At 40.8% G+C, this 15,652-nt stretch overlaps 3 protein-coding genes across 6 annotated transcripts; 2 read left to right on the forward strand and 1 right to left on the reverse strand.

The window, feature by feature from the left end:
* The first annotated feature begins 15 nt into the window (after window positions 1–15).
* LOC146711240 (uncharacterized) lies at window positions 16–3,730 on the forward strand. The gene is made up of 10 exons (XM_085454017.1): window positions 16–317; window positions 411–488; window positions 621–653; window positions 1,126–1,212; window positions 1,334–1,431; window positions 1,515–1,843; window positions 1,923–2,015; window positions 2,109–2,195; window positions 2,287–2,343; window positions 2,430–3,730. The coding sequence occupies exons 1-10, from the start codon at window positions 255–257 to the stop codon at window positions 2,465–2,467; spliced, it is 963 nt and encodes a 320-aa protein (XP_085310143.1). The 5' UTR covers window positions 16–254; the 3' UTR covers window positions 2,468–3,730.
* On the reverse strand, window positions 2,976–7,992 carry lg4h17orf75 (linkage group 4 C17orf75 homolog). The gene is made up of 10 exons (XM_085454019.1): window positions 7,661–7,992; window positions 7,282–7,356; window positions 6,708–6,833; window positions 6,162–6,290; window positions 5,953–6,013; window positions 5,739–5,858; window positions 4,893–4,957; window positions 4,637–4,776; window positions 4,454–4,557; window positions 2,976–4,333 (listed from the first exon to the last, which is right to left on the reverse strand). The coding sequence occupies exons 1-10, from the start codon at window positions 7,801–7,803 to the stop codon at window positions 4,118–4,120; spliced, it is 1,179 nt and encodes a 392-aa protein (XP_085310145.1). The 5' UTR covers window positions 7,804–7,992; the 3' UTR covers window positions 2,976–4,117.
* Window positions 7,993–8,790: 798 nt separating this feature from the next.
* LOC146711242 (BUB3-interacting and GLEBS motif-containing protein ZNF207-like) lies at window positions 8,791–14,929 on the forward strand. 4 transcript variants are annotated; one of them, XR_014920132.1, is made up of 12 exons: window positions 8,791–8,949; window positions 9,224–9,350; window positions 9,441–9,579; window positions 9,654–9,839; window positions 11,229–11,304; window positions 11,404–11,456; window positions 11,607–11,755; window positions 11,951–12,043; window positions 12,915–13,142; window positions 13,295–13,424; window positions 13,625–14,142; window positions 14,660–14,929. XR_014920132.1 is itself a non-coding variant. In XM_085454015.1 (12 exons), exons 1-11 carry the CDS (start codon window positions 8,909–8,911, stop codon window positions 13,786–13,788), a joined length of 1,386 nt encoding a protein of 461 aa, XP_085310141.1. In that variant the 5' UTR covers window positions 8,791–8,908; the 3' UTR covers window positions 13,789–13,808; window positions 14,062–14,929. The 4 variants fall into 4 exon arrangements, 3 of the variants coding, with proteins under 3 accessions (XP_085310141.1, XP_085310140.1, XP_085310142.1); XM_085454015.1 differs by having other exon boundaries at window positions 13,625–13,808; window positions 14,062–14,929; XM_085454014.1 differs by having other exon boundaries at window positions 13,625–14,929.
* Window positions 14,930–15,652: the final 723 nt, after the last annotated feature.

The raw sequence follows: 15,652 nt of genomic DNA on the forward strand, positions 1-15,652 counted from the left end.
GTCACCGTGTTTGTGTGTGTGTGTGTGTGTGTCACTGAATAGAAGCAGCAGTCATAGTAGAAATGGTCATTGCTGTACTAGCTTTGTGACGTGAACTCAAACAGATAGGACTTCTGTGCAGAATGCAGAAGTGAGAAGGTGATGTGGCTGCAAGCGATACTGCTCTCAGTTCGAGCGATGAGGAAGTCTCACCACACGCACACAGGTAGCAAGAACTGGCAGCCACAGTGTGAAATTGTAATCTGAAGGTTAACATGTCTGTGGATGGGACCGAGCTGCTTTTTGAGAGCTTTCTACAAAAAAGAAAAGACACGGTGGTAAGTTATAAAGCTCCTTTTGCCCTTGAGTTACTGTGAACGTTACGGTTGTTGTTAGAAAGTGACTTTGGGCACTCTCTGCTGTGGTTGTAGAAAATGAGATGGGTCACATACTGGTTCAGGCTTCAAAACACAACCTTGTTCTTCTACACTAAGAAGAATGGAAGTGCTGTAAGTGTTTTTGTTTTATTTAATTAGTAATTCCCATTTAATTATGGTTTCATTACAGGTAGAAATAGAAAATGCCTCTTGTAAAGATCTCACTGCTTTGTATGTTCACACTGGACGTTTTTCTCTTTGCAGTCGAGCTTGAGAGGATTTTACTACATATACACAGTAAGTCCTTCATATCCCTGAATATTACAGTTTATATACAGGAAGCTGATTTTGCACATGTGGCAGTAAGTGCCCAAATTAACCACAGTAAGCATTTTTATTGAGTGTTTTTTTTATTTGTTAGCACTAGCAGTGGTGCCTCACTAATTGATGCCTCTGATGAACTACATTCATTTTGATGGCTTCACTCACAAGTTGTCTCACAATAATGTGAAATAAAATGTATTCTTTCATTTTACTCTACAACTATATAAGCCAGTCTCACACATGACTGCTTTAACCTCTTCTCTTAATAAGGAAAGTGCTGTATTTAAGGCTGTGAGCAGCCTTTCTCTTTAAATGAGCACCACTTCTCTGAAATGCACTAGCACATATTTTCCAGTCTGTTTGTGATTTCTGGGGTACTTCCGCAGCTGTTGCGCCTGTACGTGAGTTTGGATTACCTAAATGTGTCATCTGTCCTCTGGGTCAGGTGCAGTCAGTGCGAGAGGTCCAGAAAGCTGACAGGAAGCGCTTTATTTTTGAAATAACCATGACAAATGGGAAGAAAAAAGTGTTGGTGAGTCATTACTGCGTTTTAGAAATGTCATATTTCTAATTTTGATATGCATGTTGTCAATTGTAAGTTCAATCCTTTTCCCTCTTCAACCACTGGACACGTGTGTGTGTGTGTGGTGCAGGCAGCAGAGACGGAGGACCTCAGGAAGGAGTGGGTGGGATACCTCTGGCAGGCCATGCATCTCTCTGCCCCCACGACCTCCGTCTCTGAGGACGCACAGTAAGATCTGAATTTACAATCATATCCCGGCAAATTTTCTTTCTTTTGTTTTTTTTTTACCTTTCACTTTTTCTGCTCCTCAGACTTGATGTGTGTGAGCAGCGAGAAAGACTACATAGCATGGCACCCATCTGCTCACACCGCGAAAGTGTCATGGAGGAGCTTCCAATTCGGCCCCTCTCTGCGCCCCCTCCCTCCGACTACATCTACGCACAACCCCATAAAATCTGCCCCCGCACCAAAGACACCTTGCAACCCAAAGACACCTTGCAACCCAAAGACACCTGGCAACCCAAAGACACCTGGCGACCCAAGGAGACCTCTCAGCCCCAAAACACCTGGCAGCCCATAGAGCAGGACAGCGAGGAAGACATTTATCAGAACACAGGGAAAGCCTACCAGAATCGCAACGGTAAAAATGATCATGACTGTCTCTCTGCACCATCACAGCTTGAATTGTTATTTCTGTTGCTAAATGCTGCTGTTCTCAGATGACTGTCCCAGCGATCCCCAGTGGTCCAGCCAGATGAGCAGTGCAGAAGCCGGACAAGAAGGACACTATGATGTTTTGCCTATTAGAAACAGTATGACCAAAAACTTTCTTGAAATAGTTAAGCTTTCACAATAAGAGCATGCAGATGTCCAAGAGGGGGCTCTAATGTGTGTCACATCTTCAGGGTTGTGTAAGGCGAACCGCTCAGCAGAGGCAGAAGAGGACGTTTACGATGTCCCTGCGTCCTACAGACAGACTGCTGAGTGTCATGGTGAGACTGGTTTGCTTGTAGAGGAAAGAAGTGAAAAGTCTGAATATTTGTTGTTGTTTGCTGATGTTTTATCCATTTCACACCCTCGCAGAGAGTGTCTATGACGTGCCAAGCTCACTCCTGAGAACCATGTCTGATCACACCATAGGTAACTTCTATGACTTTACCCGGTTAAACAATTAAATAACCCAGTTCTTCATAAACTCATTTGACAGTGTTTGTTTGCATCTGCAGACGATCAGCCAGAGGAAGGAACCTACTGGAATATATGAGGTGTAGTTTCAGAGCATCGGTGGAGGCCGGCAAACTCACCAGCTTTGGATTGGAAGACCGTCGCTGCTTCATCTCTTTATCTTTGTGTTTCAGTTTTAAATGAAACTAATCGCGTCTTCTACTCTGGTTTATTTTTTTCCCCCCAACCGACTCTACACAATGAGAACTTTTAACGTGTGCTGCAATAGTTTGTTTTGATGCTGGTATGTAAAGGCAGACAGGCAGTAAAAACTGCATCAGTTCTGTGAAATGCACTTGCACACAGTTTCATTGTATCGGTTGCAGCCAAAGGAAGGAACTAAGTGGATGATTTGAGCTGTGGTTTCAGAACATCAGCACAAGCAGCTCCACACGCTGTCAACCTTGGGAACTGTTCATTTCTGTATTTTATTTGTTTTACTAGAAGTAGCAGTATTGGATACTAGTACTATTTATACAAATGTAAATAATATCCCTCATCTTTGTTCAATGTTTCGTCTAAAACTAGGCAACAGATACGACCGCAGCAGAGGTTCAACTGTGGTATTTATTTACTCCTTCTATACAAGACCAGAGAACCACAAACACATATTTATAGGTAGAGAAAACATGCTGTACAGAAATGTGTACACACAAAGAACTGCAGGGTCAGTCACACTATGTTTCACAAAAGTAAAAACAATTCATTTTACATGTCAAACTTGGTTCACAGTTTAAAAGTATACACCATTATACTTTACTGATATTGCTGTATTACACACTTTGGACTTGATTTAATGGGAATGATCTGAGCTTAATGCTAAAACACTTTAAAAGAAGGAAAGAAAGTAAAAGTCTACTATGAGCTTGTTGTCAAATCTGTATTTTTAATCTCTTATTTCATTTATTTTGTGGGAAACTCTTTAAACGCCACGCACTCAGTTTAGTGATGTAGCGAGCGATCACGTGGTGCCTGTGAGCTGATGAAGGCTGTGATACTGAATGTAAACAAAAATATTCACACATTACAAATACGACAATTTTCTTTCCGTTACCAGAGTAAGACTAAACATACAGTTGGTACACACACAGTATCCTTACTCATTAAAATAATTTAGTAGTGCATATATTGTGTTGAAATACAAGCAAAAACAAGGCGCACGTATGTAACAAGCAATGCGTAAAAAGTGATTTGTGCAGTCGCAGTAATTTTTTCCCCTCACAATCAAAATAAATTCTAAATATTAATGAATTGATAAGAATAGAATTAAATAAGCCACACGCTACGCCCTGTTGTCATCTTTGTCAGTTAGCAAAAATACCAGAAATAATATTTGGTTCATAGTATCGTGATACACAACACAAGCTGCACTACCCACTCAACAACTGCAGTTTAAACAATCTGTTTTTCTTCAATTTGTACTTATCTTCACTGAGGTAATGTCCTTAGAAAGTTATAATTTGTGAATTACAGCTGGCGTTAATAGTTGTCATTGTTAATACAGTGATGCTACTAAATCTGTTACTGCTTTACAGTACAGTATATTCCAAGTCTGACCACCAGTCTCCAAAACAGTTTTATAACTTACACATTTTATTACGCAGCAGCCTCGACAGCTGCGATTCTCTCAGGATATCTGATATTTTAGATTGTAGTGTGAGGTTTGCTGGTAGTGCACGTCGGTCGGGGATCACGCTTGGGCCTGGGATTGTTCCCTGAGGAACTCCTCCAGGACCGTGATGATGCTGCAGGCTTCGGGCAGGTCGCTGTGCTCGGCCCGGGCGTTCTGCAGGAGCACGTCCCCGTTTCCGCAGCCCTGCAGGAACTGGCAGCAGCGAAATAGCGCGTAGTGACTCATCTCTGCCTGCCGCACAAAGCGCTTCAAGCTGTTCATGTCCTGGATGGCCTGCAGGGGGAGAGACAAAGTAGTGGGTTTTACAAAAAGGGAAGAGGCGAGGATGGGAAAAAAAAAAGGCAACAAGTAAAAAAAAAAACAACTACAGTCTGTGTGTGTGTGTTTTCCCACCTTAAGTTTAAAGTTCTCCAGAATCTGTCTGAGCAGGAACGGATTGCAACGCTCTGCAGCGTTCAGAAATGCTTGAATCCAGTCATCACAGAAACGGTTACTGACTGAGGGGACAAAACATTTTTATTAGTTTCTCAGACATTACAAAGACAGACTACATACATGTCACAGTGTGTGAGTTACCAGTTTTTGTGAGTGTGGGTGGGCTGGTGGAGCAGTCTATAATCAGGGCAGACTGTGCGTCCTCTGAGATGGCCTTGCACAGAGAAGCGGTCGTGGTGTCTTGCTGGGAAAGTCCCTGCAAACTGGCTGCTTTGATGAACCTGAGAGCATGAAGTGGATGCTTTTTTTCTTCACACTGAACTGCTGAACATGAACAACAGGAAGAAAGACAGACCTGATACATGAGGATCAGCATGGACTTCGTCACCTCACTCACCTGGAAACGTCAGCCTTCGTCCTCTCGTCTGAATTGATGACCTCGACATGTGTGTGACTCAGAGCCTGTGCACACAAGGTTTTAGAGGTTGAAATGAATTAAGCTGGAAACAGACAGCTAAACCATGATTTCAAAACCAGTTCACCCAGAACCAAAGTAACACTCATCTTCCTCCTTGGTGTAATTATGTCAAAATGAACTGAGGTTTCAAGCACCTCGTTGAATCTAAGCAATAAAGAATTTATTCTTCTATGAAGGGCAAAGGAGGTCCAACCTGCTACTACTGAGGTGTACTGAATAAAGTGGTCAGTGAGTATATGTAGTTCCAATACTTTTCAGACGTGTAAAAAGGATAAAGACTGATCACAGACAGTGAATGTGTGGAAACCCTGGCAAGTCTCACTGTAGTTATGGAAACCTGTGCTTAATTCAATTTGTTTTTTTAGCGCCCCACACATTTTATATAAATCTATTAATTGTCTTGAGGATCAAGTGAGGGGTGATTTGATGATAGAAATGATGTAATATTCTTGAAATGAGAGCAAACCAAACCACCTGTGACCGAGGTTTGTTTCTAGAAACACTTTTTGGTAACTGTTATGTAATGTCTTCCTCACCAGGGTTATGTCACAAGCTTCTGATATTATTCCAACACTTGTCTCATGGAGTATTGTACCTATTAAACAAAATTCCTCTCTAGAGCAACTCGCAGTGTTATTCTTGAGTCCTCCATTCTTATCTTAATTATTTATTCTCTTGTATCAGATGAGTGTTTGCTTTGTGAGCACTTATCTTTACTGGACATACTTCAATAAGTAAACAGTGTAGTGGTGAGAAAGGACTCACAGCGTGGAGCAGGAAGCTGATGTTGCTCTGGACCAGCTGCACCACTCGATGAATGTGCATCACAGACTCCTCGTACCACTGACTCAGATAGGGGCGCACCTCCGTCTCAAGGTTCTGCAGCTAAACACAAACAAAGTGGGACACGTCAGTCTTGCACGGATAATACTATAACATATTATTGGTACACAGTTACACTGTTATTGCACTGTCATACCTCTGGGGTTTGCAGGCTGCTGTGCAGGCCTTGGACGTACTTATCAAGCTCTAATCTGAATGTGTATGCAGTCAAGGAATTTGAACTGTAACACGGACGCACCACAACAATGCAGTGAAACACATTCCGTAACAGCAAGGAGGATCACGTATAATAGTCCTGGAAAGCAATTTACTTAGAACTTTGGCTTATTTTATACAAAAGGATATAAATTCAGTCCTTTTTCAGACCCTCCCATAAAGCAGATGACATATCCATTTCCATCGGAATCCGGCTGTTCGGGAGACCGTTCCTGCTCCAGGAGGCAGCAGTAGCAGCCGACGGCCTGCTCTGGAATACTGTCGAGTAAAAATTCAGAATGGTTGTGTTAATAAATGTATACATTTCCACTGCTGAGACATATTTCCAGTTAAACTTTAGCTTTTCATTAGTATGGTTAAATGAAACAGGCTATATTCACTTTGATATAAATACATAATATGCTTCCACATCATGACCTGCACAAGTCTAACAAACGAGATGAGGTTCAAAACATGTGCTCAAATATCCAGCTGAAGTTAAGCCAGAAGCTTGTTGACTCTGTGTGGATTAGAGAAAATCTTAAATAAATTGAAGCTTGTGCACCCAATTCTTGTTTTATTTTTAAAGTTCTTAAAGATGTAGCTGTACAATCATTCCACACCAGAAGAAGAACAGTTCAAAGAAAGCATATTGAGTGTGTGTAAGCTTACCACTGCTGTATGTAAAATTATTACCTGAGTTCCACAGTGGCAATGTTGCCCATGCCTCCAAGCAGGGCTCCTTTGCTCAGCCTCCTTGAAATGTAGGTCCGCAGCTCTGGCTCTGCCTCTGATGGCAGGCTGCTGTCAATTAGTGTGAGGCTGTGGGCAAAGCAGAGAGTCAGTGTGGATAAAAACAGCCAGTGCAGGGATGAGAAGTTTGTGGAAGTCACTGAAGTCAATGGAGAGGAGATGGAGAAAGCTGATGACAATATGCAGCACACAACACACAACTGAGTCACATAGTTGTTAAACTTTTCCACACTCTACAAAGACATTCAAAGTTATTTTTATTAGTTTTTTTTTTTTTACCAACAGTAGTTGATACATAAAAGTGGAGCCACTGTTTAGATCAGGAGGCACCTTAAGGCCACGTAACTCAGAAGCAGAGTGATGACCAGTTGGAACAAAAACCATGAATGAAAACAGCACTGAATCCATGTTAATCGGATTGCCGGTGGCAGCTCGTGGAAACACTGATGCACAACAAAGAAAGCCAGAGAGAAACCAGGCAAAGCAAGTGGGAGGTAGGCGCTGGCTCCTTCGTTACCTAAAGTCTTCCTGACTGGTTGTGGAGTCTGCTCGTCTCTGGTTCCATGCCACATTTTCCCCAGAAGCCTCAGATCTAAGACAATCGACAGTTTACTCATCACCTGGTTAGAGTTTAATGTATAAAGTGGGCTTTACCCGCATAATAGCATGAGAAGGGACAAATACAGCTAAATAAAACCATAAACTACACAGAGATATCTTTCCTGGCTGTGTTCAGAAATAAAAGGAGGATAAGGGTTATCCACAGTAATAATCCTAAGATTTTAAACATGCTCCTAAATTCGAGTTATCGATGCAAGAAGCAGAACCATAGGTATCATATGGTTGCAGCAAAGCTCTGCAAAGAAGAAACCTAGCAGATAAATAGCCACGGTTACCTTGTGCCTTGATAAAGATAGATGGTGTAGTAGCAGTTCAGCTGAATCTTCTGGCTGTATCCAGCTATTTCTTCGCTGTCAAAGTCATCTCTCTCCTCCACGTCGATTGAATCTTGGAAGGACGAGGTTTGGGAGGCAAACATGCTGCACGGAGAAAGCTAGCAGCGGCTACAGTGGAAGATGACAAGGACAAACTTTATTGTTTAGCTGAGCTGCTTTAATATGAAAAAAAGGACTGTAAACGTTGCAAGCCCTGACTGATATTAACTGAAAGCCAACAAACAACGGCTTCGTTTATGGTCCTACTGCGCATGTCCTCTTTGTACGTTTCCAAATACGTCCGACTTCAAAGTGGTTTGCTGGAAGTTCCTGGGTCCGACCAGGTAAATAAAAGCGAGGGTAACATCCTATAACGAAAGAGCTTAAAACCCATTAAATCTTGCAACGTTTTTTAATATCTTTATTTAATGCCAATGTAACTCTGGCGTCTTTTTTTAAATATATCTTGCTTGTGTTTCTGTTATGATCGGCTTATTTTGCATACTGTGATTCATATAGCTCAATCTTGTAGTTTTGAATTTACTTCATTTTTTAAAATCTGTGTCGTAAATTAATAATAACAGGCTAATAATTAATAATTTGACATCTAGAAATTGATAATTAGGAATTAATATTGTATCCTTAAACTAATTTGTAAATATATTATGCATAATACCTGCACATGTTTATAGTGTATTCTTATTCATTAGTACACCTGTTCACCGGCTTAATACAAATATCTAACCAGCCTATCACGTGGCAGCACATGTGGATGTGGTCAGGTCGACCTGCTGAAGTTCAAACCGAGCATCAGAATGAGGAAAAAATGTGATTGAAGTGACTTTGAACATGTTGGTCTGAGTATTTCAGAAACTGTTGGTCTACACAGCTATCTCTAGAGTTTACGATTCCATAAGAAGGCTGCTGATAATTTAAATAACAGATATAAATAAATAAATAAATAAATAAATAAATAAATAAATAAATATCACATGTATATGAACCTACAGATATGTTTAAGGTAACCAGGTATCGTCAAATACTTTAATAATCTTTAATAATAGTTATTTTGTCCTAACAGGTTTTAAGGTGAGTGTTTGTTTAAATCACAGAGGTGGCCGCAGTGTGTTATGGGATGTTGGAGAGCTGACGCCATCGCTGTGAGGTGTTTTTATTTTTAGCAGGCAGTGAACTGACAACGCTAAAATCATGGGCAGGAAGAAGAAAAAGCAGATGAAGCCTTGGTGTTGGTATCCTTTAGCACACCTTACATTATACTGTTATATTACGCCAGTCGGCACCCGTTTCTATGTCTTGCCAGCTAACGGTTGTGTGAATTAGCAGCTCTTAAGCAACACTTAGCTAACATGACAGTTATTTGTTTACTTGGCATGTGGCTGTTCAGCTTATTTTTAGCGATACTAAATAAAATACATATTAAAAATATCTGTAGTAACTAAACGATATTTTCACCTGGAAGTGCAGCGAGTTTATCATCCAAAGTTTCCTCAGCCGTTATCTCAGGTACTGTAACAGAGATTTCGATGATGAAAAGATTCTCATCCAGCATCAGAAAGCCAAACACTTCAAGTGCCACATCTGTCATAAGAAGCTGTACACCGGCCCCGGGCTCGCCATCCACTGTATGCAGGTGAGGAAACGATAATAATGCAAGTGAAGTGAAGCTAAATCGTGTCTTCGTGCAGTGACGTTACCACGCTGTACCACTTCACATGTGTAGGTACATAAAGAGACCATTGATGGAGTTCCTAATGCAATACCTGGAAGAATAGATATTGAACTGGAGATATACGGCATGGAGGGTATTCCAGAGAAAGACATGGAGGAGAGGAGAAGGATGTTAGAGCAGAAGAACCAAGGTATTAACACCACGATAATCTCAGGATCCATCTCTTTAAGCTACATGTCTGACTCTGCTCATCCTGATTTTCAGAGACTCAGAAGAAGAAGCAGAACCAGGATGACTCTGATGAATATGATGACGACGATGAGCCCGGTCCCTCCTTTCAGCAGCCTGCTGCACGTCAGCCACAAGCTGGCTATGTCCCCCCTATGACCCAGCCTGGTATGCTTCCTGTTGGATCTGGGACCCCAGCATTACCACCAGGCAGCTACTCAGGTGGGGAACAGATACTTAACTTGATCTGCAATGTTCAAGACTGTTGTAACACTGTAATGGAGTCCTACTTTCTTTTTCATGTCTTAGTTTGAGATGCAAGGAAGGAGCCTCAGCGTAATTTATGTGTAGCATTTGACAGAGATGTATTTTATTATTTTAGCTATAACAGTGTTCATAAATGTTAATTTAGTTGCTGTGCCACAAGATAGACCTGTTTTTGTCACAAAAATAGTGAAAGGAAGAAAGTGTGGTCATGCTAAAAAAAAAAAGAGTCTTCCTTGCACTGTGGTTTGTGTATTCCAGCTGTGTGCTTCGCCTCTTTTTATAGGTTTAAGCTTCTGGGAAGCCTCGTCTCCGCTTTCTTCTGAAAGCATTTTAGGAACTGAAACATCCTTGAAACATCCGTCACAGTGTATAAGGCACGAATTAGAGAAATGAGAAAGGCCTCTGGTGTTTGAATGACTCAATGGTGACCCCATGTGGCTGTTCAACATAGTATTTATGCTTTTTTTTGTTTTGTTTTTTCGCCTTGGTGCAAAATTATCTAATTGCTGGTTCCCAAATACTGAGCCTCATTCCTGTTGTTTTGTAAGTTTACATAAAGTATCAAACATCAAAGATGCTAATTGCATTATGTGTGCAACACATAGCTTGTAGCCAAAACGTGTAAACCACATGGTGTACGTTACATAGACACACATCCCTTCGAGGGTACTGACAAAGGGATTCCTCGGGTCAGAGTCGTAACTATTGTGAGCTAAACCGGTACTCTCTTACATGAATTTGAATGACCTCCTGTGTCTCATCTGAAGTAACTATTTGATCCACAATGGGGCGTAATATATTGTATTTATCAATGAAAACTCAACTTGCATTATAGGCCACATTCGGCACACTTTGATCATAAGTGGGGTAGATCAGTGAAACTCCCCTTTCTGTCAGTATAAAGAAGTTAAACTGCAAACAGAATCCATCAGATTATTAACATTTGAAAAAGCATTGAAATTTTAACAGCATGTCTCATTTATTTTTGCATGATAAAGTGACGTTCCTGTAGTGAATTAAGGAATCTTTCAGCAGACACTTTGGACTTAAACTGTAATAACTAAATGTGACAGAATATGTGTTTGTTTATTCTCCCTCTTTTTTCCCCCTTTTTATTTATTTATTTTTTTACTGTGAGCACGCTGTAAAAAACTGAAATTTCTAGACAGTGAAATTTCTTTTGACTTTTTAAAATCTCCTTCACATTTTCTAAAGCTAACCAATAGACAGGACCTAGAGTCTTTGGCCACAATTCTGGCCACTGGGACTTATTCCCCCGGTGCACATAATGAAGTGGCAGGATCGTGTGTTTTGATATAAGTACAATTTTTTTACTTGCTTCAGGAATTCCCCCGATGATGCCAGGTGTGCCACCCATGATTCCAGCGACGCCCCCTGTAATGCCAGGAATGCCTCCAGGGTAAATCTTTGTCATTCTTAATCAAATCTTTCTATCAGTCAAACCCTATATATTATATATATTGTATATTGTAAACATCATGTTTTCTTATGTATTTAGGATGATCCCAATGGGTGGGATGATGCCTCCGATGATGCCCGGTGTACCACCAGGTAATGCCTTGTTAGCATACACCCTCAGGATCCACTTAGATCTCTGTAACTCAGTTTCATTTATTTCTTTTTAATATTTTTAAATACTACGTAACACTACTGCAGTGAGGTGTTTGCACACATGGAATTAATTTGTTCTGCTGGTATCAGGCATTCCTCCTCCAATGGGTACCCGTCCAGCCATCACTCACATGCCACAGCTCCCGCCTGCTGCAGGCGTGCTGCCCAGACCTGCAGTTCCTGCTGGCCCGTCGGTGCAACCTGATGTCACAAAACCTCTTTTCCCGAGTGCTGGGCAGGTAAAACCCTTGACACCTTTTTATCGCTGCACAGTTTTCACCTCCTCTCAGCATTCTGACAGGACATTACAGTTTTCTTCAGTAAGAGATGTCTAAGCTTGCACGGGTTGATTAAAAAAGGAGACTTTACCCAGGAATTCTTTTAATTGAAAGACTTTTCTGTTTACTTTTCTTTACTTTTTTCCTGTGCTACAGATGGCCGGTCAAGTTGCAAGTACAAGTAAAGCCTCACCAAGCGCAGACACTCAGTCCGCTTCCCCTAAAGCTCTGTTCCCTAGCACTTCACAAGTATGAGGCTGTCTGCCCTCTTTACTCTGACAACCTGCTGCTTTACAGCTGGCATGCACACAACTGTGTATAGTTTGCTTGTGGCGGGCAGGTTGAATCTCTTTCATTTGCAAAGCTGTTTTTTCTTCTTTTTTTCTTAATTAAAATGTTTAGCTATTTTTTTAATTTGCTTTTTAATTTATCTGCATTCACTCAATATTAAAAATAGCTTCATCACCTTAAAATCAAATGTTAAAGTGAAGAATTATGCGGATATGTATAATATATGGGCTTCTGTTGTTGGGCAAAATATGACAGCATGCTCAGCACTTTATTCGTTTTTTTTTTTTAGTTTTTCTGCAGATCTAAAGAAACTGGTTTTATTTTAGTCAAACTTTGAAAGATTTCTTATCATGTTACAATGGTGGAGTAAAATGTTACAGATCCATCTTATAGGCTTGGCATTAATATGGTAAAAGCTTGTTTAGTCAGATGAATTAGATATTTGTGCTGCTTTACAAAATTTGTCCTGTAAGGTTTTGTTTTGGTGTTTTAAATTTTAAAATGTAAATTTACAGTTTAGTGAGTATAAAAAAAATCTAGGGTCATAAATTCTCATTTTAAAAAAGAACACATGAAAGAAACACTTTTTGATTGTCATCTATTACGGATACAAGGAAGAGATCAAAGTATTAAACTTTTTGTCTATAGCTGTTCCAGACAAATGCATTTTATTCCTGCTCATGAACGTTATGAATGCCAAGGCTAAAAAGGACCAAATAATCGATATCATTGGAGTAATCTTGGAGTTTGACTAAAATTGACCCCCCTGTGAAATTCAAAGGTCTTTCTGCTGAGTGTCTCTAACCTGCTTTCCTGTCTCTTCCCTCAGAGTCAGCAGACAGTGTCGGGGTCCCCTCACACTCCCCCCTCCACCACCTCCGACCTCGCAAAGCCCACTTTCCCAGCCTACACTCAGTCCTCCACCGGTTTGGCCAGCCCAAATGCTGGCAGCAGTACGGTCTCCAAACCTCCCTCCACAGTAACCAGTAAGCCTGCCACGCTCACCACCTCCAGTGCAACCAGTAAGTTGATCCACCCTGATGAGGATATCTCACTGGTAAGTATTCTAGCTGGAACACTCTTGTTAAAGTAAGTAGTTATGCAATGTGTTTGTTATTTAAAACAAATCTTTTTCTTGTTTTTTTCCTCCCAGCTGAGCTACACATGTCAAGTGTCAAATCACTTTTATTTGCTTTTTTTGTGCCGTAGGAAGAGTTTCGGGCTCAGTTGTCCCAGTACCAGTGCAGTATTCCCCGTCAAGGCCAGACCACCAGTGCTGCAGCGTCAGTGGGTGGCATGATGGCTCCTCAGCAGCACAGCATGAGGCATCCCATACCTGGTATACACTACTGGTAGTTTTAGGCCAACTGTAAACCAAATAATTTAATTTAATTGGCTTCATTTTTTTGTAGTCTTGAAAATGTTTAACTCTATTTCAGCTTTAATTGTTTTAGAAAGTGCTCTATAGATAATGTTTGTAGAGTCTTAAAAGGGCTGCAGTAAAAATTATGTTTTTACCAATGAGCCTGGTCCTTGCAGGTCAGTATGGTGGGCCACAGCAGGGGATGCCAGGCTACATACCTGGGCGACTACCTCCGTATATTCAGGCCCCTCCTGTTGTTCCCCCAGTGTACCAGGGAGGCCCTCCACGGCCAACCATTGTCACGAGACCCCCTGTCATGTCTCCTGGAGGCCACTACTGAAGTCTCCCTCTCTTCAATAGGTTTGGACTCTCAACCCTTTTCTAATGCCCTCAGCGGCTAGTAGAGAAACCAGTATTGGTATTATATTACCAAAGTATACTGATTTTCTGCTACTGAGCTATGAGGAAGAGACATTAAATAAACAGCAAAGACAGGAGCTGTAAACATCCCATGGCATGGGAAATATTACATTGCATCTATCAAAGACCTGTGTGATTTGATTCTGATTGAAACCATCTCTGTTTTGTGGCTTTTTTTCCTTTTCATGTTTAGGTGTATAGAAGTGTAGTAGATATGGTTCGTAGTGTTGTGAAGGCGCTGGAGTTACATGGGCAGTACCCACCCTTTATCAAGGCAAGTTTGATGTAAATACCTTTCTGTTCTAAGCTAAACGGTGAGGCCTTCACAGCACATAGTGCTGTTGGACTTGTGTCCCCAACTTTGTTTGGTGAGGGCTTCTACTACCTGTTCATGCTCTAACTCTGTCTTTGTGTTGATATTTGTATGAACAATTACTCCCTTAACTCTAAATAAAGGAGGTATTTATTAGTATATGTATGACTGTGAAACTGTATTGTAATGAAATGTTAGATTTTTTTGTGGGATGTTGCTGGGCTGAGACGTCACAACAGGTTTGTACTCCTGGTATAAACTGCATTGTGACTGCTCTTCTGTTATTATGAAGGTGAACAGTAAACATTGATATCTTGTATATGAAATGCAAAATGCTTGTAAATATTGTCTTTTATCTATAGGCAGTCTTTTACTGATGCTCTGTACATGTCACTGATAGAAAGCATTGTACAGGTGCATAGCATCCAGATCATTAAAGGCTGTAGTGCTAAAACCCAGATTTTTCTTCTCCCTGTAGCAATGCCATTGTGGGGAACTGGCTGAGGCCCTGTCTCAGTGTAGCCCTGTTTCAGCCAGAGGCAAGTCTCACTGTTTTCTGTCTTCTCATTCATTATCAGGGGCCCTCACAGCTTACATGCTGTTGGATATCATTGTCCCCAAACTTGCAGCAAGTTTGGTGAAGGTCCTTGTTTGTGTTCTTGTATTTAGGCATCTTTTTCTTTAAACATGTTAACAAACGTAAACAATATTTCATTGTTTGTCATTAAACTATCTACCCTGTCCTCCATTTACTGGTCAAGCTCTTCGCTAGTCTGCCTGAACCCTAAGCCTGGATACTAAACTCAGTCTCAGTATTACTATCCTGTTATCATGTCCTGGGTTTTTGAACATTTTGTGTAATAATGTGGAATAGATCAGAGAAAACCACATGTGATCAGGCAGCTGATCATGGTGGAAGTGTTGTACAAAGTGGATCTGTAGTAAATGACCTATGAGAATGAGTATTCCTGTGCAGCCATAACCATGGAACAAGCAATTGCCACTATAGTTCAAAAGGGAAATTGCCATTGCTGCTTTTAAAATAAAAGCAGTCCATGCTGCTTCCATCAGCAAGAGAGGGAAACCACCCTCAGCTTTCTTGACAAGGAATGGCATCACAGCCAGGCACAGAAGAAAAAAGTTTTAAAATGAAACTTGAGTTTCATTTTTAACCAACTTAAAATTGATAATTACTTCTTGGCAGAAGTTTTCTCTGAAATCTTTAGACCAGTGAAGATCTCTGTGGGTGAGACCATCTGAAAAGTCTTTAAAGTATAGAGCTTTCAAATGTGTTTTACTATTATACGGACTATTAAAGGCATGTTCAAGGCCTAAAGGTTCTACAGTAGCATCACCATTTGCAGTTAAAATGTGTGGCAGGATGTTTGAATGAACAAACTACTTTTCACATGGCTTTAAAATGGCTTTACTACTTAATCCTGTTTGTTTTATTAGCTTTCCTCATTTGATC

Source organism: Copadichromis virginalis, linkage group LG4, assembly GCF_057382275.1.
Source record: "Copadichromis virginalis isolate Kocher_CV1m ecotype Utaka linkage group LG4, C_Virginalis_male_GT1.1, whole genome shotgun sequence".
NCBI classification, from domain to species: Eukaryota; Metazoa; Chordata; class Actinopteri; order Cichliformes; family Cichlidae; genus Copadichromis; species Copadichromis virginalis.

Coding starts and splice junctions, on each gene's coding strand:
- LOC146711240 (XM_085454017.1), top strand. CDS start 255: ATGTCTGTGGATGGGACCGAGCTGCTTTTTGAGAGCTTTCTACAAAAA. Junction 2,196..2,286: donor ACAGACTGCTGAGTGTCATG/GTGAGACTGGTT, acceptor ACACCCTCGCAG/AGAGTGTCTATGACGTGCCA. Junction 2,344..2,429: donor CATGTCTGATCACACCATAG/GTAACTTCTATG, acceptor TTGCATCTGCAG/ACGATCAGCCAGAGGAAGGA.
- lg4h17orf75 (XM_085454019.1), bottom strand. CDS start 7,803: ATGTTTGCCTCCCAAACCTCGTCCTTCCAAGATTCAATCGACGTGGAG. Junction 7,357..7,660: donor TATCTTTATCAAGGCACAAG/GTAACCGTGGCT, acceptor CGATTGTCTTAG/ATCTGAGGCTTCTGGGGAAA. Junction 4,777..4,892: donor ACGAAGGCTGACGTTTCCAG/GTGAGTGAGGTG, acceptor TCATGCTCTCAG/GTTCATCAAAGCAGCCAGTT.
- LOC146711242 (XM_085454014.1), top strand. CDS start 8,909: ATGGGCAGGAAGAAGAAAAAGCAGATGAAGCCTTGGTGTTG. Junction 8,950..9,223: donor CAGATGAAGCCTTGGTGTTG/GTATCCTTTAGC, acceptor CCGTTATCTCAG/GTACTGTAACAGAGATTTCG. Junction 11,305..11,403: donor ATGCCAGGAATGCCTCCAGG/GTAAATCTTTGT, acceptor TTATGTATTTAG/GATGATCCCAATGGGTGGGA.